Source organism: Oncorhynchus tshawytscha, linkage group LG08 (assembly GCF_018296145.1).
Source record: "Oncorhynchus tshawytscha isolate Ot180627B linkage group LG08, Otsh_v2.0, whole genome shotgun sequence".
NCBI lineage: Eukaryota > Metazoa > Chordata > Actinopteri > Salmoniformes > Salmonidae > Oncorhynchus > Oncorhynchus tshawytscha.
In genome coordinates, this window is record NC_056436.1 from 87,319,706 (window position 1) to 87,346,597 (window position 26,892).

General features: G+C 45.9%; 1 protein-coding gene across 2 annotated transcripts; it reads right to left on the bottom strand.

Moving 5' to 3' along the window:
• Positions 1 to 712: 712 nt before the first annotated feature.
• cltb (clathrin, light chain B) lies at positions 713 to 10,739 on the bottom strand. Of its 2 annotated transcripts, XM_024416558.2 has the most exons (6): positions 10,320 to 10,739; positions 9,746 to 9,801; positions 8,676 to 8,793; positions 7,202 to 7,313; positions 1,921 to 1,974; positions 713 to 1,303 (listed from the first exon to the last, which is right to left on the bottom strand). In XM_024416558.2, exons 1-6 carry the CDS (start codon positions 10,504 to 10,506, stop codon positions 1,138 to 1,140), a joined length of 693 nt encoding a protein of 230 aa, XP_024272326.1. In that variant the 5' UTR covers positions 10,507 to 10,739; the 3' UTR covers positions 713 to 1,137. The 2 variants fall into 2 exon arrangements, with proteins under 2 accessions (XP_024272326.1, XP_024272327.1); XM_024416559.2 differs by lacking the exon at positions 1,921 to 1,974 and having other exon boundaries at positions 10,320 to 10,737.
• Positions 10,740 to 26,892: the final 16,153 nt, after the last annotated feature.

A 26,892-nucleotide genomic window follows, 5' to 3' on the forward strand; every position in this document is an offset into this window, starting at 1 on the left:
AAAATAGATTAAGGGCTTTCAATTGATGAAAGCACATTGGCATAATTCAATTATACTAACAGTTACCCAAGGAGCCACAGCCTAAAAACCATGACATAACAAGCCCCCTATTATGTGAACTCTTGTGGTGCCGAGGATCAACCTCAGAATGATAGGAAGACACTACTTTTTGGTTGGAATAGACTACGTTAGCTAGCCTGATCCCAGATCTGTTTTAATGCTGTCAACTTCTATGGCAATCGTCTAGACCGTATGTAGAAAGGATCATTGTCACGTTTTGGCAAGACCGCACACAAAACAGATCAGTAAACAAGGCTATGAAATAGTCAAGCTTTGGAAGGAAAACAATTAATATTAGCCAAAAGTACAAACAGTGACAGGAGTAAAAAGTCCTGCAACAAGCTCATAGCATCTAAAATGTCAGGATAAATCACTAGGTACTGTTAAATAATCCATTAGGAATATTATACTACAGTAAATTAATAGGTCTGTGAATCAATTCTTAACTCAAAAATATATAAAATAAAAAACTGGCATATGTGGTTTAGAACCTATTCCTATATGTAGTACCTGAACAGGACTGGCTACATTACAACCGACACATTAAATCAAATACAAATTACAGTGGAGATGAACCTAATCTGTTATTTGATAAAAGAACACTTCACACCCTAAATATTGGGGAGAGGAATCACGCTTAAAGGATAAGAGGTTTGACCCAATGCCCCTCCCCTCCCTTTTATGAGAGGGAAGAAGTTTAATAAAGAATTTACAGTAACCATATTTTCAGTTAAGAGGTCAAATAGAAGCATTGTTGATGGGAAGTTTAAAAGACAAGAGAGCAGTCAGTCGGTCCATGTTAAGGTTGTGAGGTATATCACATACACTGGGTGCATTACATCAGAATAAGGAAAGATGGCGGGAGGGACAATACCTTTCCTCTCCACATGTTACAGACATGACAGAAAACAGGAGGGTCTGAACATATAAAGAACCCTGAACCAAGAGTAGATATGAAAAGAGCCTAGAACATTCTGCCTTAATGCAAACCAAGGTTCATAACTCAAGAGTAGGCGTTTAAAAAAAAAAAATTAAAAAGGAGGGAAATATCACCACCCTTCTGTTCTATTGGACGTACTAGCGCACCAGAGGTGTCTGTTTGAGGGCTATGAGGACCGAGCGCATCCGGGACACGTCCTTGGCCGTCCTGGTGGTCTTGGGGTTGAAGTCACAGAGACAGGCCACTCTCTCCCACTCCGTCCCTGGGCTGTCGCCGTCAGACAGGAAGGCCTCTTTAGATGCCCTGGAGGGGAGGAAGGGAGATATGGATGAGGTGTTGGACAAGGTGTTTGAGGGGACGGTTTCCCCAGACACAGATTAAGCCTGGTTCTGGACTAATAAGCATCTCCTTTGAAATAACATTTTATTAAATCAGTGTCAGGAAAACCGTCCCATAGAGATTAGTACCACTGACATGCCATGCTGCCAAAACACTCAATCACTTCCACGTCACAGACTCACAGCCCCTCAAATCACTTCCACGTCACAGACTCACAGCCCCTCACGTCACAGACTCACAGCCCCTCAAATCACTTCCACATCACAGACTCACAGCCCCTCAAATCACTTCCACATCACAGACTCACAGTGGGTGTACATTTGACTAAAACTTACACACAGTATTGAAAATAGGCTACATGCATTTCTGGCAAATGTTCACAACTGAAATGATGAAAGACAATGAACACTGTTGTCGTCATTTATGGACACAGTCAAATACAGTCCCTCCAGGACCCAAAATGGAGCCTAACTAATGTGTTTGTTTCACAGTTGGGACATGCAAACACCTTTAACTACAGGTAACACACTTTAAAAAAAGAGACAAGACTAAACCAAAAACAGAAGAGTTCCAAAACCTACACAAAGTTTATCACTTGAGAGTTGGGCTGATGGTAGTAAGTCTCATCACCAAGCCTAGGTGTACAGAGCAAACAGACAGAAGGAGTGAAGAGACAGATGAGTCAGTGTCATACAACATGCAGAGTTAAGGTGTGGTACGACAGGAAGCCATAGTGACAGAAGAACTAACAAGATTCAGGAGGGTGAACACTACCATTGTAGACTGACCAGGTGAATTCAGGTGAAAGCTATGATCACTTATTGATGCCACTTGTTTAATCCACTTCAAATCAGTGTAGATGAAAGGTGAGGAGACGGGTTAGTGAATTATTTTTTAAAAAGGCTTTGAGACATGAATTGTGTGCCATTCAGACGGTGAACGGGCAAGACAAAATATTTAAGTGCCTTTGAACAGGGTATGGTCGTAGGTGACAGGCGCATCGTTTTGAGTCAAAAACTACAACGCTGCTGGGTTCCCCCCCCCCCCAACACGCTCAACCAGTTTCCTGTGTGTATCAACAATGGTCCGACATCCAAGCCAACGGCAGGCCAGTGGTTGAAAACGGGTCATTGATGAAAGAGGACAAAGGGAGCCTGTCACAAGTTATGCAGAGCAACAGACAGACCACAGACAGTCAACCTGACAGACACATAAAACTAATGTAAGAACTCGTTGTACTCTGAAACTAAAAACGGAGGTTCGGCTGCCGACGACCTTAGAGTCCCACGTCTTTCAGAACCCCCCACACCAAAAAAAAAACAAAACAAGACACAGCAGTGGGAACAAAAACACTTGAAAATTGGAAGAAAATTGCCTGGTCTGAGGAATCCTGGTTCCTGCTGTTTCACGCCGATTGGAAGACTAGAGTATGGAGGAAACCACGAGTACATGAATCCATCATGCCTCATGTCACCGTTACAGGCAGGCGGAGTGCTGGTGTGTTTTCATGACACACATTGGGCCCCTTTATAAAAGTGGAGCAACGTTTTTAAATACCACAGGATATCTGAACATCATTGCCAATCAGGTTCATCCTTCCATGTCAGCAGTGTATTTCTTCAGCAGGATAACACCCTATGTCAAAAGGATTGTCCAGGAATGGTTCCACAAACACGAGTGACTCCAGCTTATTGCAGTGGCCTGCCCAGTCCCCAATCCAATCGAGTATCTGTGGGATGAGATGGAACAAGCTATTCAAAGTAGAGATTAGAGGTCGACCGATTCATCGGAATGGCTGATTAATTAGGGCCGATTTCAAGTTTTCATAATCGGAAATCTGTATTTTTGGACACCGATTTGGCCGATTAAAAAAAATATATATATATTTTTTTACACCTTAATTTAACTAGGCAAGTCAGTTTAGAACACATTCTTATTTTCAATGACTGACTAGGAACAGTGGGTTAACTCCCTGTTCAGGGGCAGAACGACAGATTTTTACCCTGTCAGCTCGGGGGATTCAATCTTGCAACCTTACAGTTAACTAGTCCAACGCTCTAACCACCTGATTACATTGCACTCCAGAGGAGCCTGCCTGTTACGCGAATGCAGTACGAAGCCAAGGTAAGTTGCTAGCTAGCATTAAAAGTATCTTATAAAAAACAATCAATCATAATCACTAGTTAACTACACATGGTTGATGTTACTAGTTTATCTAGCGTGTCCTGTGTTGCATATAATCGATGAGGTGCGCATTCGCGAAAAAGAACTGTCGTTGCTCCAACCTTTACCTAACTATAAACATCAATGCCTTTCTTAAAATCAATACACAAGTATATATTTTTAAACCTGCATATTTAGTTAATATTGCCTGCTAACATTAATTTATTTTAACTAGGTAAATTGTGTCACTTCTCTTGCAACAGAGTCAGGGTATATGCAGCAGTTTGGGTCGCCTGGCTCGTTGCGAACTGTGTGGAGACTATTTCTTCCTAACAAAGACAGCCAACTTCGCCAAACGGGGGATGATTTAGCAAAAGCGTATTCCCGAAAAAAGCTCAATCGTTGCACGACTGTACCTAACCATAAACATCAATGCCTTTCTTAAAATCAATACACAGAAGTATACATTTTTAAACCTGCTTATTTAGCTAAAAGAAATCCAGGTTAGCAGGCAATATTAACCAGGTGAAATGTCACTTCTCTTGCGTTAATTGCACGCAGAGTCAGTGTATATGCAACAGTTTGGGCCGCCTGGCTCGTTGCGAACTAATTTGCCAGAATTTTACGTAATTATAACATAACATTGAAGGTTGTGCAATGTAACAGGAATATTTAGACTGATTGATGTCACCCGTTAGATAAAATACGGAACGGTTCTGTATTTCACTGACAGAATAAATGTCTTGTTTTCGAGATTATAGTTTCCGGATTCGGCCATATTAATGACCTAAGGCTCGTATATCTGTGTGTTATCATGTTATAGCTAGGTCTATGATTTGATAGAGCAGTCTGACTGAGCGGTGGTAGGCAGCAGCAGGCTCGTAAGCATTCATTCAAACAGCACTTTTGTGCATTTTGCCAGCAGCTCTTTTATGACTTCAAGCCTATCAACTCCTGAGATTAGGCTGGTGTAACCGATGTGAAATGGCTAGCTAGTTAGTGGGGTGCGCGCTAATAGCGTTTCAAACGTCGCTTGCTCTAAGACTTGGAGAGGTTGTTCCCCTTGCTCTGCATGGGTAACGCTGCTTCGAGGGTGGCTGTTGTCGATGTGTTCCTGTTTCGAGCCCAGGGAGGAGCGAGGAGAGGGACGGAAGCTATACTGTTACACTGGCAATACTAAAGTGCCTATAAGAACATCCAATAGTCAAAGGTTAATGAAATACAAATGGTATAGAGGGAAATGGTCCTATAATAACTACAACCTAAAACTTCTTACCTGGGAATATTGAAGACTCATGTTAAAAGGAACCACCAGCTTTCATATGTTCTCATGTTCTGAGCAAGGAACTGAAACGTTAGCTTTCTTACATGGCACATATTGCACTTTTACTTTCTTCTCCAACACTTTGTTTTTGCATTATTTAAACCAAATTGAACACGTTTCATTATTTATTTGAGGCTAAATGGATTTAATTGATGAATTATATTAAGTTAAAATAATTGTTCATTCAGTAATGTTGTAATTGTCATTATTACAAATATTTTTTAAATATATATATATATATTTTTTAAATCGGCCGATTAAATCGGTATTGGCCTTTTTCGGGCCTCCAATAATCGGTATCGGCGTTGAAAAATCATAATCGGTCGCCCTCTAGAAGAGATCCACCACCAGCCAACTTGACACAACTGTAGGAAGCATTGGAGTTAACATGGGCCAGCATCCCTATGGAACACTTGACACCTTGTAGGGTTCATGCCCCGGCTGTTAATACCCCGACAAATTGAGGCAGTTCAACACAATATTAAGAAGGTGTTCCTAATGTTTTGTGTACAGTCAGTGTATAGGACAAACCAATTGCATTGTTATGATAAAGGCATTCTATTATGCTTGTGGTAACAAGCATTCATTGTCTCAACCATCATAGTCCACAGTAGTCAGCAGTTTAGACGAGACAATGGCCAGATATACTGCAACCTGACATTTATAGGTCAATGGACTTTTCTAGCCTCAGGGTATATCCCAAAACCCCCCCCCGTGCCCTATTTAGTGCACTACTTTTGAACAGAGCCCTATAGGCCTGGGAATGGTACAAAATATAGAGAACTAGGTGCTATTTGGGATGCAGAAGGTTTGGTTTTTAGGCTGTTGGCCTGGACACAGTGCAGTGCTAGCCTCTCTCTCATCTTAGAAGATACAGTCACAGGAGCATGACAGCAAGAACTGGAGCTATAGTTACAAGCTGCTACTTTGACAACGTCTGCTGGGAAGCATGAGAGAAGGTTGGTTTTAGTACAGAAAAGCAAAGAGTCCCCCAGAGAATAAAATATCGGGAGAGGAATACTATGATAGTAATTGAAGTGTAGGATTAAAGAGGGCATTAAAATAGGTCATTAATAGTTACACATCAGTTAATAGTCAAACGCAATGAGAAGTTACATGTTATTTTGTAACTTCCTTAGGTTTTTCGACAGTTCAGACGTTTTACGACAGTTCAGACGTTTTACGACAAGTCAGCTTGGTGACATAGAAATAGACACAAACGACTGATCCTTCAAGCATACAAACTGATCTCTGAATTTCTTACCAATCCTGAATAACGAGGCATTATCTATCTGCTCCAAAAAGCAGGTCAACAAAACATTGGAACCCTGGGGGCAGAGGTCAGCTCAGCTGTCACAGTTTCCACTCCGTTTAAGCTATTTACCAGGAAATCCTGTCCATGTTATTATTAGAATAAATATTTTAGGTACATGAATAAAGTCAACTTTCCGTGACAGTCTATCGAAAAGTCTTTAAGCCTAAACTATAACGCATCTTATTTCCCGATCTGATCTCACGGAATAACCACAGAAACACACATTCTGATCATATCAACGCTCTTAATTCTCATAGTTAACTACTACAGATACAATTTACATTTCATATTTTGTCTGATATATGTTGTATATTGTCTGAACTCGTATTTCCTGTTATGTTAGTTTCAAGGATGCAAACGGGTGATGGCCCAACAAGGTGACACTGAAACAATAAATTCCTGCTATGGGGGGGGGAATACAGGTTTTAACTAACTAAACAACAAAGAATATCATCTATATGATCAGTCTCTGTGTGTAAAATAAAAACTGGTTAATGTGAACCTGACTCACAGATAAAAAAATGTAAAGAAAGTAATCCAATGTTTGTTGCCTAGTCTTAAGAACAAAACAACACACTAATATTACATTTACCATGACAGCCTTTATAACAGAACGCTTGTTACCATGACAGCCTTTATAACGGAACGCTTGTTACCACGACAGCCTTTATAACAGAACCCTTGTTACCACGACAGCCTTTATAACAGAACCCTTGTTACCACGACAGCCTTTATAACAGAACCCTTGTTACCACGACAGCCTTTTCACACCATAAACTCTATTATTTAATAAGTTGGCTAATGTTGCACAACATTTCTCTGGCTAGTTAACGGAGAATTCGATCCCGCTAGCAAGATACTTCACAATGCTACCAATACTAGTTCCACCACACTGTCTCCCTCACCTCAAACTTTCCAAATGCCAGGTGTTTTTTCCGGTTACAGGTCATAAAGTACTGCTCCATCACCTTCTCACCCCCCGTCTCCATGGTCAGGCTTCTCATCCCTGTAGTTTTGAGGGAACCATGGTGGAACTAAACAGAGCTAGCTAGGAACTAACCTGTTGTTGGACTTTTTCTTCTCCATCTGTTCAATCTGATGCACATGCCAGTCCTCCAGCTCTTTCTTGGCCTTCTCTTTCCACTCAGCCTCCGCTGCCTTGGACGCAGAGTCTTCAGGGTTCACATATACACAGGGAACGATGAGGATGATCAATACACAATCAACAGAACGTGCACAATACCAGGGTCCTATTCAGTAGGAACGAAGCCGAAGCAAACAGCAGGAAATGGGGAGGACTACTTGAATATATCCAATAATAATAGTGAAACGTTTTGCTACGGTGTGCACGAATGAACACTACCCAGGATGAAACGTTTTGCTACGGTGTGCACGAATGAACACTACCCAGAATGAAACGTTTTGCTACGGTGTGCACGAATGAACACTACCCAGGATGAAACGTTTTGCTACGGTGTGCACGAATGAACACTACCCAGGATGAAACGTTTTGCTACGGTGTGCACGAATGAACACTACCCAGGATGAAACGTTTTGCTACGGTGTGCACGAATGAACACTACCCAGGGTGAAACGTTTTAGTCCGAAATGCATTTGTATGAGCTACAGAAGATGGTGCTCTTTTCTCAGGAGATTCAATACAGCAAGAACAAGCCCAACTCCAGCATACCATACAGGACATGACACTGAGTGGAACCCGAATGAAGGGTGGTTCACACACACACAAATAGACAGACTAATCAACTTCACTGTTTTTCCCCCAGGTCTTTTGTGTAGCTTTTAAGCTGGTAGAGGGAAAATGTGACATTTAGGTGTCACACTTTGTCAATGTGGACAAAATACTGCATGTATCGTAGCGGTAGAGACTGCATGTATCGTAGCGGTAGAGACTGCATGTATCGTAGCGGTAGAGACTGCATGTATCGTAGCGGTAGAGACTGCATGTATCGTAGCGGTAGAGACTGCATGTATCGTAGCGGTAGAGACTGCATGTATCGTAGCGGTAGAGACTGCATGTATCGGTAGAGACTGCAGCGGTAGAGACTGCATGTATCGTAGCGGTAGAGACTGCATGTATCGTAGAGACTGCGGTAGAGACTGCATGTATCGTAGAGAGCATGGTAGAGACTGCATGACTGCATCGTAGCGGTAGAGACTGCATGTATCGTAGCGGTAGAGACTGCATGTATCGTAGCGGTAGAGACTGCATGTATCGTAGCGGTAGAGACTGCAGACTAGAGACTGCATGTATCGTAGCGGTAGAGACTGCATGTATGTATCGGTAGAGTTATAGGTAAGACTCTGAAGTAGCTCTCTGTAGAGACTGCAAACTGACTGCATGTATCGTAGCGGTAGAGACTGCATTCGTAGCTAGAGACATAGTGCGGTAGAGACTACTTTTAATCAGACTACATAGTGCACCCAGACCCCTATGGACCCTGGTTGAAAGTAGTGCACTATATAGGGACTAAGGTGCCATTTGGGCCACACTATAGTCTCTGCTGTTTACTTACCTAGTTGCTCCAGCCGTGCCTTCTGCTCCTCCCTCCACTTACGCAGGCTCTCAGGCTCTGCTCTCAGAGAGTCCACCTGGGCGATGGCGGCATAGCTGTCCGATGGACCGTTGGACTCCTGGGGGGGGGGACCAGGACCAGGCATGAGACATAAGAACCACCAGTCATAGGCTGCGTTTACACAAGCAGCCCAATTCTGATCTTTTGACAATTATAGTGTCCAACAGGCTGATATTCTACATAGTTTAGCGCAGAAAACATGGTAATTAACTACAATGACCACAATCCATTGTGCGCCCGCTTAAACTTGTCCGGTCTGTGCGGAGCTGACATGGAGAAAGAAACACTAATTGCTCAGCACTAATAAGGCAATGAGTCCCACCAGGTGATTCAGTAGTAACAGCTGGACAATGAGGAGCAAATGCAGAAATACTGTTGAACTTCCTGATTTGGACTCATTTAGATTTGGCTCATTATGAAATACCAGCAGCCATGACTATTCAAAAGTGAGTTGGTTTTGGGTGTCTCATGTGTGTTCGCAGGTGAGAAGAGTTAGCCAAATTCTTTCACCAATTAGCTTCAGCCAGCTGGTAAAATAGTTTAAACTTTGGATAGCCTATCTCCGGGGCTAGTTAGAGACCATCCATAAATGTGTAAATGAGACAATATGTTCATGTTGCATACCTTTTTATTTCTCATGAAATGCATTCCATATCTGTATATTAATTTCTACAATGTATAGTTGGTTTGAGTCATTGAAATGTGGAGGAATTGGAATTTTAACCTCTAAATTACAAGACCGGTGTCCCCTTCCTCCAGCCAGTTGAACTAACGTAGGCTAATGTGATTAGCACGATGTTGTAAGAAACAAAAATAAAACTATTCCCAGGACATAGAAATATCGGATATGGGCAGATTTACTTGTTAACAAATCACTTACCATTGAGAAAGAGGTACCTATTCCAGGCGTGTTGTCATCTGCTATAGATACTGCCTCACTTACAAAACTAACCTATAAACATTTAGTCTTATAAATGTGAATTCTCATTAGAAGTGTTTTATTCTCTTACCAGCTCAAACATGTCTCCGTTTACCGTGGCTGTTGATGCCTCTGCAAACCCTGCATCTGGCAGACGAAACAAAGAAAAGGGCTTTAAACAAACATATGACATGCTTTTACATTATTCTAACCTAGCTAGTCATCATTTGCTTTCTAGGGGTGGAGAGATTAAGTGAATGCAGAAACACCTGCATGGGCAGTAACCTAAACTAGCCTCAATTTAGCCTGAGGATAACTTCAATACATTTACACAATCACATCCAAACAATTATATCGGACAAACCGGAGTTTATAATTCAACTCAAGGAGTGTGATGTGCTGCGGCTCCAACTAACATGACTGTTTTACATGGAAAGCTGTCAATCAACTAACAAGCTAACGTTAGCCACTTTGCTAACTAAAAAGCCAGGCTAAAACTTATCCAAAACAAACTAACTTAACAAGTTGTCTGGTATGAATTAACTACCTAAGTTATGGTACTAATAAAAGTTATTTTTTTTTATTTTTCTCGTCTTCATTTATGTACTTAGGAGTTAGGAGTTAGTTTTAGTTAACATGCTAACTTAGCATGGTTAGCAATTTACCATATTGTACAGGTGAATCGGCCCCCGGCTGCTGCTCAGCGGACCCCTGCAAAGCCCCGACTCCGGACTCGTTATTCTCTATCACCGCTATTTCGCTTTCTTGCTGAGCTAAGAAAGCTGCAGCTGGGTCCACCTCGACAGGCAGCACTCCGTTGTCAGATGCAAACCCGAAATCTGCATCAGCCATCTTTCAACAAATGTGAAATGTATCTAACGTTATAATTATTGATTGTTATCTTGCTGGCTTATCAATTAATTCAGCTGAGAGAGGCGTTATGATGACGGATACATCTGAATCATGCAGAACTTTTTCATGAACGGTTGTCAGCTAATAGACGAATGAATAAGGACTAACGTTTAAGCAAGCTTCTTTCTGTCTGTGATGATTCATGATTGCTCACTTTCAATTTGCCTAGCCTGCCACACGTACTTCCAACCTTTTGGTTTATTAGGATGTGTCTCTATCTGCTGGAGAAACCTAGAAATGCACTTCTATTACCCAACTGGTATCTGAAGCAGTGTTGCCATCTCCTCAGTAAGGAAAGTAGTTATTGGCTGTCCTAGAAGTCACTAAATGACTTCATCACATAATTTGTATAATTGGCCATGTGCATGTAATTGTAATGGACGCTGTGGGAGAGAGGAATAACGTCATGGGAGAGACAAAAAGTGAGTCAAAAAAACTACAAATGAACTTTCTTCTGTCGATTCTTGTTTTTTTTAATGACACAATTCCAACCATCCTCTTTTATCTGGGCTTGGGACTGGAAAAAGTGACCCAAAAGAGACAGGGTTACTTATTTATTTATTTTATTATTATTTTTTTTTAGTTTAGTTTTCTTAATTTGGTTTGATTTTTAACCTTATGATTCACGTAGGAGCCTACAACAAGTCACAGTAAAACATGAACATTTTTAACCATAATGTTTTTTTGTATACAATCTACATTAACAATCTAAATGGACCAAAAAGAGACAATAGAAAAAAACTGTCAATGGCAATGTGAGAAAATTATGGTAACTAGTCTGGCCCTAATTCAGGTTAATTGTGTTTTTCCCCCCCAGACCCCCCTCCACACACACACACACACACAGGCTGTGCTGGCTCACACAAAGAAAATAAATAATAAATGTAAATGAGTAAGCAGCTGATGTGCCAAAAAGCTGCAAAACATTATCAGGCAGCTGGTGCTCATAGCAAGCCTCACCAGACAGCTTCTGTCCATATCGAATGTACAGGATGGAGTTAAGCGTCTGCAAGGACATCCCATTTCTAAGTTTGCTTTTTACCACACTCATCTGACTGAATACTCTCTCGACATCAGCATTCGAGTGTGGCAAGGACAACACAGACACAGCAGCCATGGCAAGTACTTGAAACGGGTTGATATCAGCTGCATCCCTGAACTTCCAAATCTCACTCCAGAAGCCCAGTGTGTTTGTCTCATTCCATTTACTAAGATGGATGGCATGCCATTGCTGGACCATCTTGTCTATCTCTGCAGGGGAGTAGCCAAGGAGCTTGGCTATTTTTTCTATTTCTCCAGGGCTCTTATTGTGCTTTAGAGTTTCCTCCACATTGAAAACTGACATGTACTGCAATGCTTCGATGTCGTCCGGCAGTCTCACTCTCAACTCATTAGTGAGGGAGATGGTGAAGGGTCAAACACACCGTTTTCAGACATTGTTTTCATCCTCCGGCGCAAGGTGGAGCTCAGCTGCCTTTGACTCAAAGGTAACCAAGGTACGGTTTGGGACTGATGTAATCCATCTATTGGCCCTTTGAGTACATCAACAGTTGCCAGTGGATTCAGCACCCTGCTGCTTACAGACTTGATCAGGCTAACCAAGCTGTCAAGTAGCTTAATAAGAGGATCTACTTGCTCTCCCTCAAAAGCTTTGATGGCCAACTGTACCTCACCCAGCACTACTGTACCTCACCCAGCACTACTGTACCTCACCCAGCACTGACTTCAAAAGAGTCAGATCCAATATGTTTTGAGGATCCCTGGACTTGGAGTATAAACCCTCAGCAGTGTTCACTGGACTTGGTGACTGCGAAATGCAGCCTAAGCTCTTCCCACTGGTCCAGAATGCGTGAAACCGCAGGTTCAATGGAGAGCCAACGTGTGGCACAGTGCTCAAAGTGACCAGTGTTCCAAAAATGAGCTCCGACTGGGGAAAATGAGTTTAGAACGGTCCGGCCTGAAGATCACTGACGTTATGATTCGACCTCGTTTTCTTCCGAGTTCCCAGAAAGCAACATATTACCACACAAAGGATTGAAATGACGGGCTACTTTGACACTGTCAATCTGAGATCAATAATAACGACCTTGTCTTGAATCCATCAGTAGCCTAGGCCAAGGTGTGTGAAGACACATATTGTAGGCTACAATATGAGGAGGATATTATAGTCATAATAATGCTTTCCAGTTTCACTGACTCACCCAACGATGCACAGCTCACTCACTGGTGATGGCCAATGCACTTGTGCCAAAAGCCTCTCTCTCTCTCGTTTCACTTTGTAAAACAATAGGCCTATTTGGAAGTTTATCAAATATTTTGGTAGCGTATGTAACAGTATAACTTTAAACCGTCCCCTCGCGCGAACCAGGGACCCTCTGCACACATCAACAACCGTTACTCATTGCTCCACAAAAGCCGCAGCCCTTGCAGAGCAAAGGGGAACTACTACTTCAAGGTCTCAGAGCAAGTGACGTCACCAATTGAAACGCTATTTAGCGCGCACCACCGCTAACTAAGCTAGCTGTTTCACATCCGTTACACGTACGCCAAACTTTAAGAAGGAGCCATTTGTTTTCCAAGCTGTGCTTTCCAAGCTGTGCTTTCCAGAGATTGTATTTGTATTCCTAGGCAGCTGATGGCAGTGATACAATTTTAAAAACACTACAATACATTCATAACAGATTTCACAACACACTGTGTGTCCTCAGGCCCCTACTCCACCATCACATATCTACAACACACTGTGTGCCCTCAGGCCCCTACTCCACCATCACATATCTACAACACACTGTGTGTGTGTCCTCAGGCCCCTACTCCACCATCACATATCTACAACACACTGTGTGCCCTCAGGCCCCTACTCCACCATCACATATCTACAACACACTGTGTGTGTGTCCTCAGGCCCCTACTCCACCATCACATATCTACAACCCACTGTGTGTGTGTCCTCAGGCCCCTACTCCACCATCACATATCTACAACCCACTGTGTGTGTGTCCTCAGGCCCCTACTCCACCATCACATATCTACAACCCACTGTGTGTGTGTCCTCAGGCCCCTACTCCACCATCACATATCTACAACACACTGTGTGTCCTCAGGCCCCTACTCCACTACCACATATCTACAACACACTGTGTGTCCTCAGGCCCCTATCCACAGCTCACCACATATCTACAACACACTGTGTTCCCCTCAGGCCCCTACTCCACTACCACATATCTACAACACACTGTGTGTGTGTCCTCAGGCCCCTACTCCACCATCACATATCTACAACACACTGTGTGTGTGTCCTCAGGCCCCTACTCCACCATCACATATCTACAACACACTGTGTGTGTGTCCTCAGGCCCCTCTCCACTACCACATATCTACAACACACTGTGTCATTGTCCTCAGGCCCCTACTCCACCATCACATATCTACAACACACTGTGTGTCCTCAGGCCCAACTCCACCATCACATATCTACAACACACTGTGTGTGTGTCCTCAGGCCCTACTCCACTACCACATATCTACAACACACTGTGTGTGTGTCCTCAGGCCCCTACTCCACCATCACATATCTACAACCCACGGTGTGTGTGTCCTCAGGCCCCTACTCCACCATCACATATCTACAACATTTGTGTGTCCTCAGGCCCCTACTCCACTACCCCATATCTACAACACACTGTGTGTCCTCAGGCCATTCACCGCTACCACATATCACAACACACTGTGTTCCCCTCAGGCCCCTACTCCACTACCACATATCTACAACACACTGTGTGTGTGTCCTCAGGCCCCTACTCCACCATCACATATCTACAACACACTGTGTGTGTGTCCTCAGGCCCCCTCCACCATCCACCATCACATATCTACAACACACTGTGTGTGTGTCCTCAGGCCCCTACTCCACCATCACATATCTACAACACACTGTGTGTCCTCAGGCCCCTACTCCACCATCACATATCTACAACACACTGTGTGTGTGTCCTCAGGCCCCTACTCCACCATCACATATCTACAACACACTGTGTGCCCTCAGGCCCCTACTCCACCATCACATATCTACAACACACTGTGTGTCCTCAGGCCCCTACTCCACCATCACATATCTACAACACACTGTGTGTCCTCAGGCCCCTACTCCACCATCACATATCTACAACACACTGTGTGTCCTCAGGCCCCTACTCCACCATCACATATCTACAACACACTGTGTGCCCTCAGGCCCCTACTCCACCATCACATATCTACAACACACTGTGTGCCCTCAGGCCCCTACTCCACCATCACATATCTACAACACTAAATCCATGTGTGTGTATAGTGCGGATGTTATCATGTGTTTGTGCCAATTGTTGTGTCTCTTCACAGTCCCCACTTATGGAACATAAGGTGTATTTTTATCTGTTTTTAGATCTGATTCTACTGCTGCATTGATCTGATGTGGAATAGAGTTCCATGTAGTTATGGCTCTATGTAGTACCTTGTGCCTCCCATAGTCTGTTCTGGACTTGGGGACTGTGAAGAGACCTTTGGTGGCATGTCTTGTAGGGTATGTATGGGTGTCTAAGCTGTGTGCTAGTAGTTTAAACAACCAGCTCAGGGTTTTCAACATGTCCAATACCTCTCACAAATAACAAGTAGTGATGAAGTCAACATCTCCTCCACTTTAAGCCAGGAGAGATTGGCATCCATATTCATGTTAGATTTCTGTGTACATCCAAGGGCCAGCCGTGCTGTTCTGAGCCAATTGCAGTTTCCCTAAGTCCCTCTTTGTAGTACATGACTGAACAGTAGTCCAGGTGGGACAACTAGGCCCTGTAGGACCTGCCTTGTTGATAGTGTTGTTAACCAGGGAAAATGCAGAGCGCCAAATTCAAATAAATTACTATAAAAATCTAACTTTCATTAAATCACACATGCAAGATAGCAAATTAAAGCTACACTTGTTGTGTATCCAGCCAACATGTCAGATTTCAAATAGGCTTTTCGGCGAAAGCTAACGAAGCTATTATCAGAGGATAGCACCTCCGTAAACAAAGAAAGAGAAGCATATTTCGACTCTGCAGGCGCGACACAATACGCAGAAATAAAAATATAATTCATGCCTTTGACGAGCTTCTTTTGTTGGCACTCCAATATGTCCCATAAACGTCACAAATGGTCCTTTTGTTCGATTAATTCCGTCTATATATCCAAAATGGCCATTTATTTGGCGCGTTTGATCCAGAAAAACACCAGTTCCAACTCACGCAACATGACTACAAAATATCTCAAAAGTTACCTGTAAACTTTGCCAAAACATTTCAAACTACTTTTGTAATGCAACTTTAGGTATTTGTTTAGCGTAAATAATCGATAAAATTGAAGAAGGGATGATCTGTGTTCAATACCGGAGGAAAACAAACTGTAGCTAGCTTTCTGGTCACGTGCCTCTATCTAACAGTACACTACAAGTGACCCTCGTTCTGAACAGGGCTACTTCATTACAGAAAGGGAAAAACCTCAACCAATTTCTAAAGACTGGTGACATCCAGTGGAAGCGGTAGGAACTGCATGAAGGTCCCTTATGCCATCGAAAACCCATTTAAAAGTGACCTAAAAAAAAGAAATCGGAATGGTTTGTCCTCTGGGTTTCGCCTGCTAAATAAGTTCTGTTATACTCAGACATGATTCAAACAGTTTTAGAAACTTCAGTGTGTTTTCTATCCAAATCTACTAATATGTATATCTTGTCTTCTGGGGATGAGTAGCAGACGACAGTTGAATTTGGGCATGCATTTCATCCGGACGTGAAAATACTGCCCCCTGTCACCAAGAAGTTAAGAAGCTTTATTATGGACAGACTTCTCCCCATCTTAGCTACTGTTGTATCAACATGTTTTGACCATGACAGTTTACAATCCAGGGTTACTCCAAGCCGTTTAGTCACCTCAACTTGCTCAATTTCCACATGATTTATTTCAAGATTTAGTCGAGGTTTAGTGAAGTATTCGTCCAAAATGCAATGCTTTTAGATTTTGAAATATTTAGGGCTAACTTATTCCTTGGCCCCTATTTTGACACTAACTGCAGCTCTTTTGTTAAGTGTTGCAGTAATATCACTCGCTGTCATCCGCTAAGATCGACACATTGGCTCGTGGCATGTCGTTAGTAAAGATTGAAAAAAGTTAGGGGCCTAGACAGCTACCCTGGGGAATTCCTGATTCTAGCTGGATTATGTTGTAGAGGCTTCCATTAAAGAACACCCTCTGTGTTCTGTTACAGGTAATTCTTTATCCACATTGTAGCAGGGGGTGTTAAGCCATAACCCAAGTTTTTCCGGCAGCAGACTATGATCTATAATGTCAAAAGCTGCAATGAATTCTAACAATACAGCCCCCACAATCATGTTATCATCAATTTCTCTCAAACAATCATCAGTCATTTGTGTAAGTACTGGACTTGTTGAATGTCCTTCCCTATAAGAATGCTGAAAGTCTGTCAATTTGTTTACTGTAAAATACCATTATATCTGGTAAAACACAACTTTACTAAGGGTTAGTAACAGGCTGATTGGTTGGCTATTTGAGCCAGTAAAGGGGGCTTTACTATTCTTGGGGAGCGGATTGGCTTTAGCTTCCCTCCAGGCCTGAGGGCACACACTTTCTACTAGGCTTAAATGTAAGATGTGGCAAATAGGAGTGGGAATATTATCCTCAGTAATTTTCCATCCAAGTTGTCAGACCCCGGTGGCTTGTCATTGTTGACAGCGATCATTTCTCACCTCTTCCACACTCACTTTATGGAATTTAAAATTATTGTCTAACCCTTCCTGGTCACCTGTGGTGCTCACCCTTCCGGGTCACCTGTGGTGCCAACCCTTCCTGGTCACCTGTGGTGCCAACCCTTCCTGGTCACCTGTGGTGCTCACCCTTCCTGGTCACCTGTGGTGCCCAAACCCTTCCTGGTCACCTGTGGTGTTCAACCCTTCCTGGTCACCTGTGGTGTTCCACCCTTCCTGGTCACCTGTGGTGAGCAGCATTCCACCCTTCCTGGTCACCTGTGGTGTTCAACCCTTCCTGGTCACCTGTTTAAAGTGGTTCAAGTGATATATTTACATCATTTCCCCCTTCCTGGTCACCTGTGGTGTTCAACCCTTCCTGGTCACCTGTGGTGTGCAACCCTTCCTGGTCACCTGTGGTGTTCAACCCTTCCTGGTCACCTGTGATCTTTATGGCCTTCCTGGTCACGGGTGGTGTCAACCCTTCCTGGTCACCTGTGGTGTTCAACCCTTCCTGGTCACCTCTGGTGTTCAACCCTTCCTGGTCACCTGTACCAGGGTGTTACAGCCTTCCTGGTCACCTGTGGTGCATCAACCCTTCCTGGTCACCTGTGGTGTTCAACCCTTCCTTCAGCCTCCTGGTCACCTGTGGTGTTCAACCCTTCCTGGTCACCTGTGGTGTCAGGAACTTCCTGGTCACCTGTGGTGCCACCCTTCCTGGTCACCTGTGGTGCCAACCCTTCCTGGTCACCTGTGGTGCTCTCCCTTCCTGGTCACCTGTGGTGCTCTCCCTTCCTGGTCACCTGTGGTGCTCACCCTTCCTGGTCACCTGTGGTGCTCACCCTTCCTGGTCACCTGTGGTGCTCACCCTTCCTGGTCACCTGTGGTGCTCACCCTTCCTGGTCACCTGTGGTGCTCACCCTTCCTGGTCACCTGTGCTACCTATATACACAGGTGACCAGTGACCCCAACATATAGTGCCCTCTAGTGTACAATACAAACTTGACAGACAACACATAAACAAGCCAAAATGGCTCCTACACACTGGCCCTGTAATTGTTCTCTGGCTTAGAAAAGAAACAATTATACAAATGCAAAAAAAGGAGCCAACAATGTGTGTATGTGTCTTCATGGAGGGATGATTGGCAGGACCAGAGGTTGCTAGCACTTAGCCCCAGCTCAGCCGATAACAAAACCAATTCTGTAGTAGCTTAGCCCCAGATCAGCCTATAACAAGGTCAGCTCTGTAGTAGCTTAGCCCCAGCTCAGCCGATAACAAGGTCAGCTCTGTAGTAGCTTAGCCCCAGATCAGCCAATAACAAGGTCAGCTCTGTAGTAGCTTAGCCCCAGCTCAGCCGATAACAAGGTCAGTTCTGTAGTAGCTTAGCCCCAGCTCAGCCTATAACAAAACCAATTCTGTAGTAGCTTAGCCCCAGCTCAGCCAATAACAAGGTCAGCTCTGTAGTAGCTTAGCCCCAGATCAGCCGATAACAAGGTCAGCTCTGTAGTAGCTTAGCCCCAGCTCAGCCGATAACAAGGTCAGCTCTGTAGTAGCTTAGCCCCAGATCAGCCGATAACAAGGTCAGCTCTGTAGCAGCTTAGCCCCAGCTCAGCCTTTAACAAGGTCAGCTCTGTAGTAGGTTTACGGGTCATACAAGGCAGCATCCTGTACCACCCAGTGTGTCATTTCTGCATGTTCTCATATGTAGATTAGGTGGGCAGTAACAGCAGGGCAGCCAATCTTTCCCGGGGTTGTCAACACCTTCCCCTACGAGACCGCCAGAGACCGCCAGAGACCCACACCAATTGGGTCCCAGCGGTGTGGGAGTTCATCTCCAACACTGTCGTCGTCAGCAGGGTCCATGGCCTGTGGAGCATCGCTGCCAATCAGCAGCACCACGCCGGCCCTAATATGACTTGGTATGAAAGCTTAACATGAAGAAGCCTTATTCTTTAGACTGCACCTTCTTGCAGCAGACAGATCTGGGAGATATTGGTCTTTCTATAATGTTGGTTCTTGTCTTCAGGTGTACTACACCCTTGGAATCAGGCTTGGTCTCAACAACCTTTCCGAGTATCCTGGCACTACGTGGTGCCGTGGGGTTCATGACCAGAACAACATCTCCTTCACGGAAACTGCGTTTCACTCTACTCCACTTTTGTATTTCATGCCAGAACGGCAGGTACTCCTGTGTCCCTCTCTTCCAAAACAAGTCGTCCATGTACTGGACTAGCTCCGAATGTCGTCTGATGTACATGTCGTTTTTTTTTTTTTTTTAAAGGTTCAAGGGGGAAGGACAGGCTTAGAATTTTAACAGGCTTCTAGATCCAAGGGGTCGTTGGTTACCATGGTGATTTAGAATGGCCTCTACTTCACACAGCACGGTGTGCCATCCCTCCTCATCTAGGATCTGTTGTTTCAGGACAGAATGGAGCACCTCAGGGAATCATCCCAATGAGCCTTTCCCTGACTCCTCCTCCATAGTGGAGAAGCCTTGGTTTAAATCAAGTAGAGCATCTTGTATAAAGCCTTGGTTTAAATCAAGTAGAGCATCTTGTAGCATGCCTTGGTTTAAATCAAATAGAGCTTCTCTATCAGAACCAACGAAGTTAGTCCAATTTTCCAGTCTTACGTGATGCACTTGTCCTCTTCTGCACATAAATCTTCTTATGACGTTGATACACAAGTCCGTGTCAACAGAGAGTAAGCAATGCCAATGTGTATGTCTCTACTGGACATACATGTAGATAGGGTGATATCTTTTAACATTTTGTCTTTTCTGATTTGTACAGGACCAAAGTAATCCACACCTACATCGGTAAATGGTGAGATGTCTGGAATGATCCTTTTCAAGTGGCAAGTCTACCATCTTCTGCGAACCAATCTGGGTGATCCAATACCATTGACGGAGAAGTGAGAGCACGTGAATCCTTTCGCCCATGTCCTGTTTGTTAATGTATGTAAGCGGAGGATAGGTGTAGATATGTGAAGGTCATTGGAGAGAATGACCGGGTACTTGACTTCTTCAAGGCATAGCTGCCTTTCACACAGCTGTCCTCCCGACACTGAGAACTCCATCCAAAACTGGATCCAATTTAGGAAGTGCCACTTCCTTTCTGTAGAAAGGACTGTAGATGGAGTCATTGTCAAAGTCAAGCTCTCCACTGGGAATCTTTGTCTTTGGGTGAAGCGAATGATCGCCTCTTCTGCATTCAACAGTTCGTCCAGACTTACAGTTTGACCGTTGCATGTTGTCTTGTAGGTTTGAATCTTGTCTTTCACCATCTGATTCTCTGTCTGTGTGTGTGTGTGTGTGTGTGTGTGTGTGTGTATATATGCTGGTGAGATTGAGATTTTACTGTATTTCTTCCCTGTACAAGAGACAGGAAAACGTTCTTCACTTCGCTGCAGCTTGTTGGTGGGCTTTTCAATGTCATTGACGGTAGCATTGCACGCGACAATAGTATTTTTGACCTCCAGGGTCATCAAATGTGAGCGAAACTAAATGCATGTGTTCCAGTGGCCACTTCTGGTTTCCATAGAAACATCTGATCCATGGATCCATTTTTTCCACTCAGTCCTCTTGAGGCATCATCAGCAGGATTCTGCCTAGTTTCCACATACCTCCACTGTGATACGGATGTGTTCTCTCCGATAACAGAGATCCTATTGGCCACAAATGTTTGAAACCTCGTACGCTCATTGGCTATATACTTAATAAGCACTGACTGACTGTCTGTCCAGAACACTGAGTCGTCCAGCTTCAGCTGTAACTCTCAGCTGTCCACATTTACACTCGGTACTGCAGTAGCTAGCTGCATGTGAGGGAGGGTCTGTACTGCAGCAACCAGATCTGTGTGAGGGATGGTCAGTTCTGTAGTAGCTAGCTCTGTGTGAGGGATGGTCAGTACTGCAGCAACCAGTTCCATGTGAGGGATGGTCAGTACTCACTGCAGCAACCAGCTCTGTGTGAGGGATGGTCAGTACTGCAGCAACCAGCTCCATGTGAGGGATGGTCAGTACTGCAGTAGCTAGCTCCATGTGAGGGATGGTCAGTACTGCAGTAGCCAGCTCCATGTGAGGGATGGTCAGTACTGCAGCAACCAGCTCTGTGTGAGGGATGGTCAGTACTGCAGCAACCAGCTCCGTGTGAGGGATGGTCAGTACTGCATCAACCAGCTCCAGCAACCAGTGTGAGGGATGGTCTGTACTACCAGCGTGTGAGGGAGCAACCAGCAGCAGCCAGCTCGTGTGAGGGATGGATGGTACTGCAGCAGGGACCAGCTCCAGCTCTGTGTGAGGGATGGTCAGTACTGCTCTGTGTGAGGGATGGTCAGTACTGCCAGCTCTGTGTGAGGGATGGTCAGTACTGCAGCAACCAGCTCTGTGTGAGGGATGGTCAGTACTGCAGTAGCTAGCTCTGTGTGAGGGATGGTCAGTACTGCAGTAGCTAGCTCTGTGTGAGGGATGGTCAGTACTGCAGTAGCTAGCTCTGTGTGAGGGATGGTCAGTACTGCAGTAGCTAGCTCTGTGTGAGGGATGGTCAGTACTGCCTGTGTGAGGGAGCTCTGTGTGAGGGATGGTCAGTACTGCAGTAGCTAGCTCCATGTGAGGGATGGTCAGTACTGCAGTAGCTAGCTCTGTGTGAGGGATGGTCAGTACTGCAGTAGCCAGCTCCATGTGAGGGATGGTCAGTACTGCAGTAGCTAGCTGTGTGAGGGATGGTCAGTACTGCAGTAGCTAGCTCTGTGTGAGGGATGGTCAGTACTGCAGTAGCTAGCTCTGTGTGAGGGATGGTCAGTACTGCAGTAGCTAGCTCATGTGAGGGATGGTCAGTACTGCAGTAGCTAGCTCTGTGTGAGGGATGGTCAGTACTGCAGTGAGGGAGCTAGCTCTGTGTGAGGGATGGTCAGTACTGCAGTAGCTAGCTCTGTGTGAGGGATGGTCAGTACTGCAGCAACTAGCTCTGTGTGAGGGATGGTCAGTACTGCAGTAGCTAGCTCCATGTGAGGGATGGTCAGTACTGCAGTAGCTAGCTCTGCAGTAGCCAGCTCCATGTGAGGGATGGTCAGTACTGCAGTAGCTAGCTCTGTGTGAGGGATGGTCAGTACTGCAGTAGCCAGCTGTGTGAGGGATGGTCAGTACTGCAGCAACCAGCTCTGTGTGAGGGATGGTCAGTACTGCAGTAGCTAGCTCTGTGTGAGGGGTCAGTACTGCTAACCAGCTCTGTGTGAGGGATGGTGTGAGGGATGGTCAGTACTGCAGTAGCTAGCTCTGTGTGAGGGATGGTCAGTACTGCAGCAACCAGCTCTGTGTGAGGGATGGTCAGTACTGCAGCAACCAGCTCTGTGTGAGGGATGGTCAGCAGCTCTGTGTGAGGGATGGTCAGTACTGCAGCAACCAGCTCTGCAGTAGCTAGCTCTGTGTGAGGGATGGTCAGTTCTGCAGTAGCTAGCTCTGTGTGAGGGATGGTCAGTTCTGCAGTAGCTAGCTGTGTGAGGGAGCTCTGTGTGAGGGATGGTCAGTACTGCAGCAACCAGCTCTGTGTGAGGGATGGTCAGTACTGCAGTAGCTAGCTCCATGTGAGGGATGGTCAGTACTGCAGTAGCTAGCTCTGTGTGAGGGATGGTCAGTACTGCAGTAGCTAGCTCTGTGTGAGGGATGGTCAGTACTGCAGTAGCTAGCTCTGTGTGAGGGATGGTCAGTACTGCAGCAACCAGCTCTGTGTGAGGGATGGTCAGTACTGCAGTAGCTAGCTCCATGTGAGGGATGGTCAGTACTGCAGTAGCTAGCTCCATGTGAGGGATGGTCAGTACTGCAGCAACCAGCTCCATGTGAGGGATGGTCAGTACTGCAGTAGCTAGCTCCATGTGAGGGATGGTCAGTACTGCAGCAACCAGCTCTGTGTGAGGGATGGTCAGTACTGCAGTAGCTAGCTCTGTGTGAGGGATGGTCAGTTCTGCAGTAGCTAGCTCTGTGTGAGGGATGGTCAGTACTGCAGTAGCTAGCTCTGTGTGAGGGATGGTCAGTACTGCAGTAGCTAGCTCTGTGTGAGGGATGGTCAGACTGCAGCAACCAGCTCTGTGTGAGGGATGGTCAGTACTGCAGTAGCTAGCTCCATGTGAGGGATGGTCAGTACTGCAGCAACCAGCTCCATGTGAGGGATGGTCTGTACTGCAGTAGCTAGCTCCATGTGAGGGATGGTCAGTACTGCAGCAACCAGCTCTGTGTGAGGGATGGTCAGTACTGCAGTAGCTAGCTCTGTGTGAGGGATGGTCAGTTCTGCAGTAGCTAGCTCTGTGTGAGGGATGGTCAGTTCTGCAGTAGCTAGCTCTGTGTGAGGGATGGTCAGTACTGCAGCAACCAGCTCTGTGTGAGGGATGGTCAGTACTGCAGCAACCAGCTCTGTGTGAGGGATGGTCAGTACTGCAGTAGCTAGCTCTGTGTGAGGGATGGTCAGTTCTGCAGTAGCTAGCTCTGTGTGAGGGATGGTCAGTTCTGCAGTAGCTAGCTCTGTGTGAGGGATGGTCAGTTCTGCAGTAGCTAGCTCTGTGTGAGGGATGGTCAGTTCTGCAGTAGCTAGCTCTGTGTGAGGGATGGTCAGTTCTGCAGTAGCTAGCTCTGTGTGAGGGATGGTCAGTACTGCAGCAACCAGCTCCATGTGAGGGATGGTCAGTACTGCAGTAGCTAGCTCCATGTGAGGGATGGTCAGTACTGCAGCAACCAGCTCCATGTGAGGGATGGTCTGTACTGCAGTAGCTAGCTGCATGTGAGGGAGGGTCTGTACTGCAGCAACCAGATCTGTGTGAGGGATGGTCAGTTCTGTAGTAGCTAGCTCTGTGTGAGGGATGGTCAGTACTGCAGCAACCAGTTCCATGTGAGGGATGGTCAGTACTGCAGTAGCTAGCTCTGTGTGAGGGATGGTCAGTACTGCAGTAGCTAGCTCCATGTGAGGGATGGTCAGTACTGCAGTAGCTAGCTCTGTGTGAGGGATGGTCAGTACTGCAGTAGCTAGCTCTGTGTGAGGGATGGTCAGTACTGCAGTAGCTAGCTCTGTGTGAGGGATGGTCAGTACTGCAGTAGCTAGCTCTGTGTGAGGGATGGTAAGTTCTGCAGTAGCTAGCTCTGTGTGAGGGATGGTCAGTACTGCAGTAGCTAGCTCCATGTGAGGGATGGTCAGTACTGCAGTAGCTAGCTCTGTGTGAGGGATGGTCAGTACTGCAGCAACCAGCTCTGTGTGAGGGATGGTCAGTACTGCAGTAGCTAGCTCCGTGTGAGGGATGGTCAGTACTGCAGTAGCTAGCTCCATGTGAGGGATGGTCAGTACTGCAGCAACCAGCTCCATGTGAGGGATGGTCTGTACTGCAGTAGCTAGCTCCATGTGAGGGATGGTCAGTACTGCAGCAACCAGCTCTGTGTGAGGGATGGTCAGTACTGCAGTAGCTAGCTCTGTGTGAGGGATGGTCAGTTCTGCAGTAGCTAGCTCTGTGTGAGGGATGGTCAGTTCTGCAGTAGCTAGCTCTGTGTGAGGGATGGTCAGTACTGCAGCAACCAGCTCTGTGTGAGGGATGGTCAGTACTGCAGTAGCTAGCTCCATGTGAGGGATGGTCAGTACTGCAGCAACCAGCTCTGTGTGAGGGATGGTCAGTACTGCAGCAACCAGCTCTGTGTGAGGGATGGTCAGTACTGCAGTAGCTAGCTCTGTGTGAGGGATGGTCAGTTCTGCAGTAGCTAGCTCTGTGTGAGGGATGGTCAGTTCTGCAGTAGCTAGCTCTGTGTGAGGGATGGTCAGTACTGCAGCAACCAGCTCTGTGTGAGGGATGGTCAGTACTGCAGTAGCTAGCTCCATGTGAGGGATGGTCAGTACTGCATAGCTAGTTCCATGTGAGGGATGGTCAGTACTGCAGCAACCAGCTCCATGTGAGGGATGGTCAGTACTGCAGTAGCTAGCTCCATGTGAGGGATGGTCAGTACTGCAGCAACCAGCTCCATGTGAGGGATGGTCAGTACTGCAGCAACCAGCTCCATGTGAGGGATGGTCTGTACTGCAGTAGCTAGCTCCATGTGAGGGATGGTCAGTACTGCAGCAACCAGCTCTGTGTGAGGGATGGTCAGTACTGCAGTAGCTAGCTCTGTGTGAGGGATGGTCAGTACTGCAGCAACCAGCTCTGTGTGAGGGATGGTCAGTACTGCAGTAGCTAGCTCTGTGTGAGGGATGGTCAGTTCTGCAGTAGCTAGCTCTGTGTGAGGGATGGTCAGTTCTGCAGTAGCTAGCTCTGTGTGAGGGATGGTCAGTACTGCAGCAACCAGCTCCATGTGAGGGATGGTCAGTACTGCAGTAGCTAGCTCCATGTGAGGGATGGTCAGTACTGCAGTAGCTAGTTCCATGTGAGGGATGGTCAGTACTGCAGCAACCAGCTCCATGTGAGGGATGGTCAGTACTGCAGTAGCTAGCTCCATGTGAGGGATGGTCAGTACTGCAGCAACCAGCTCCATGTGAGGGATGGTCAGTACTGCAGCAACCAGCTCCATGTGAGGGATGGTCTGTACTGCAGTAGCTAGCTCCATGTGAGGGATGGTCAGTACTGCAGCAACCAGCTCTGTGTGAGGGATGGTCAGTACTGCAGTAGCTAGCTCTGTGAGGGATGGTCAGTACTGCAGTAGCTAGCTCTGTGTGAGGGATGGTCAGTTCTGCAGTAGCTAGCTCTGTGTGAGGGATGGTCAGTTCTGCAGTAGCTAGCTCTGTGTGAGTGATGGTCAGTACTGCAGCAACCAGCTCTGTGTGAGGGATGGTCAGTACTGCAGTAGCTAGCTCCATGTGAGGGATGGTCAGTACTGCAGTAGCTAGCTCCATGTGAGGGATGGTCAGTACTGCAGCAACCAGCTCTGTGTGAGGGATGGTCAGTACTGCAGTAGCTAGCTCTGTGTGAGGGATGGTCAGTTCTGCAGTAGCTAGCTCTGTGTGAGGGATGGTCAGTTCTGCAGTAGCTAGCTCTGTGTGAGGGATGGTCAGTACTGCAGCAACCAGCTCTGTGTGAGGGATGGTCAGTACTGCAGTAGCTAGCTCCATGTGAGGGATGGTCAGTACTGCAGCAACCAGCTCTGTGTGAGGGATGGTCAGTACTGCAGCAACCAGCTCTGTGTGAGGGATGGTCAGTACTGCAGTAGCTAGCTCTGTGTGAGGGATGGTCAGTTCTGCAGTAGCTAGCTCTGTGTGAGGGATGGTCAGTTCTGCAGTAGCTAGCTCTGTGTGAGGGATGGTCAGTTCTGCAGTAGCTAGCTCTGTGTGAGGGATGGTCAGTACTGCAGCAACCAGCTCTGTGTGAGGGATGGTCAGTACTGCAGTAGCTAGCTCCATGTGAGGGATGGTCAGTACTGCAGTAGCTAGTTCCATGTGAGGGATGGTCAGTACTGCAGCAACCAGCTCCATGTGAGGGATGGTCAGTACTGCAGTAGCTAGCTCCATGTGAGGGATGGTCAGTACTGCAGCAACCAGCTCTGTGTGAGGGATGGTCAGTACTGCAGTAGCTAGCTCCATGTGAGGGATGGTCAG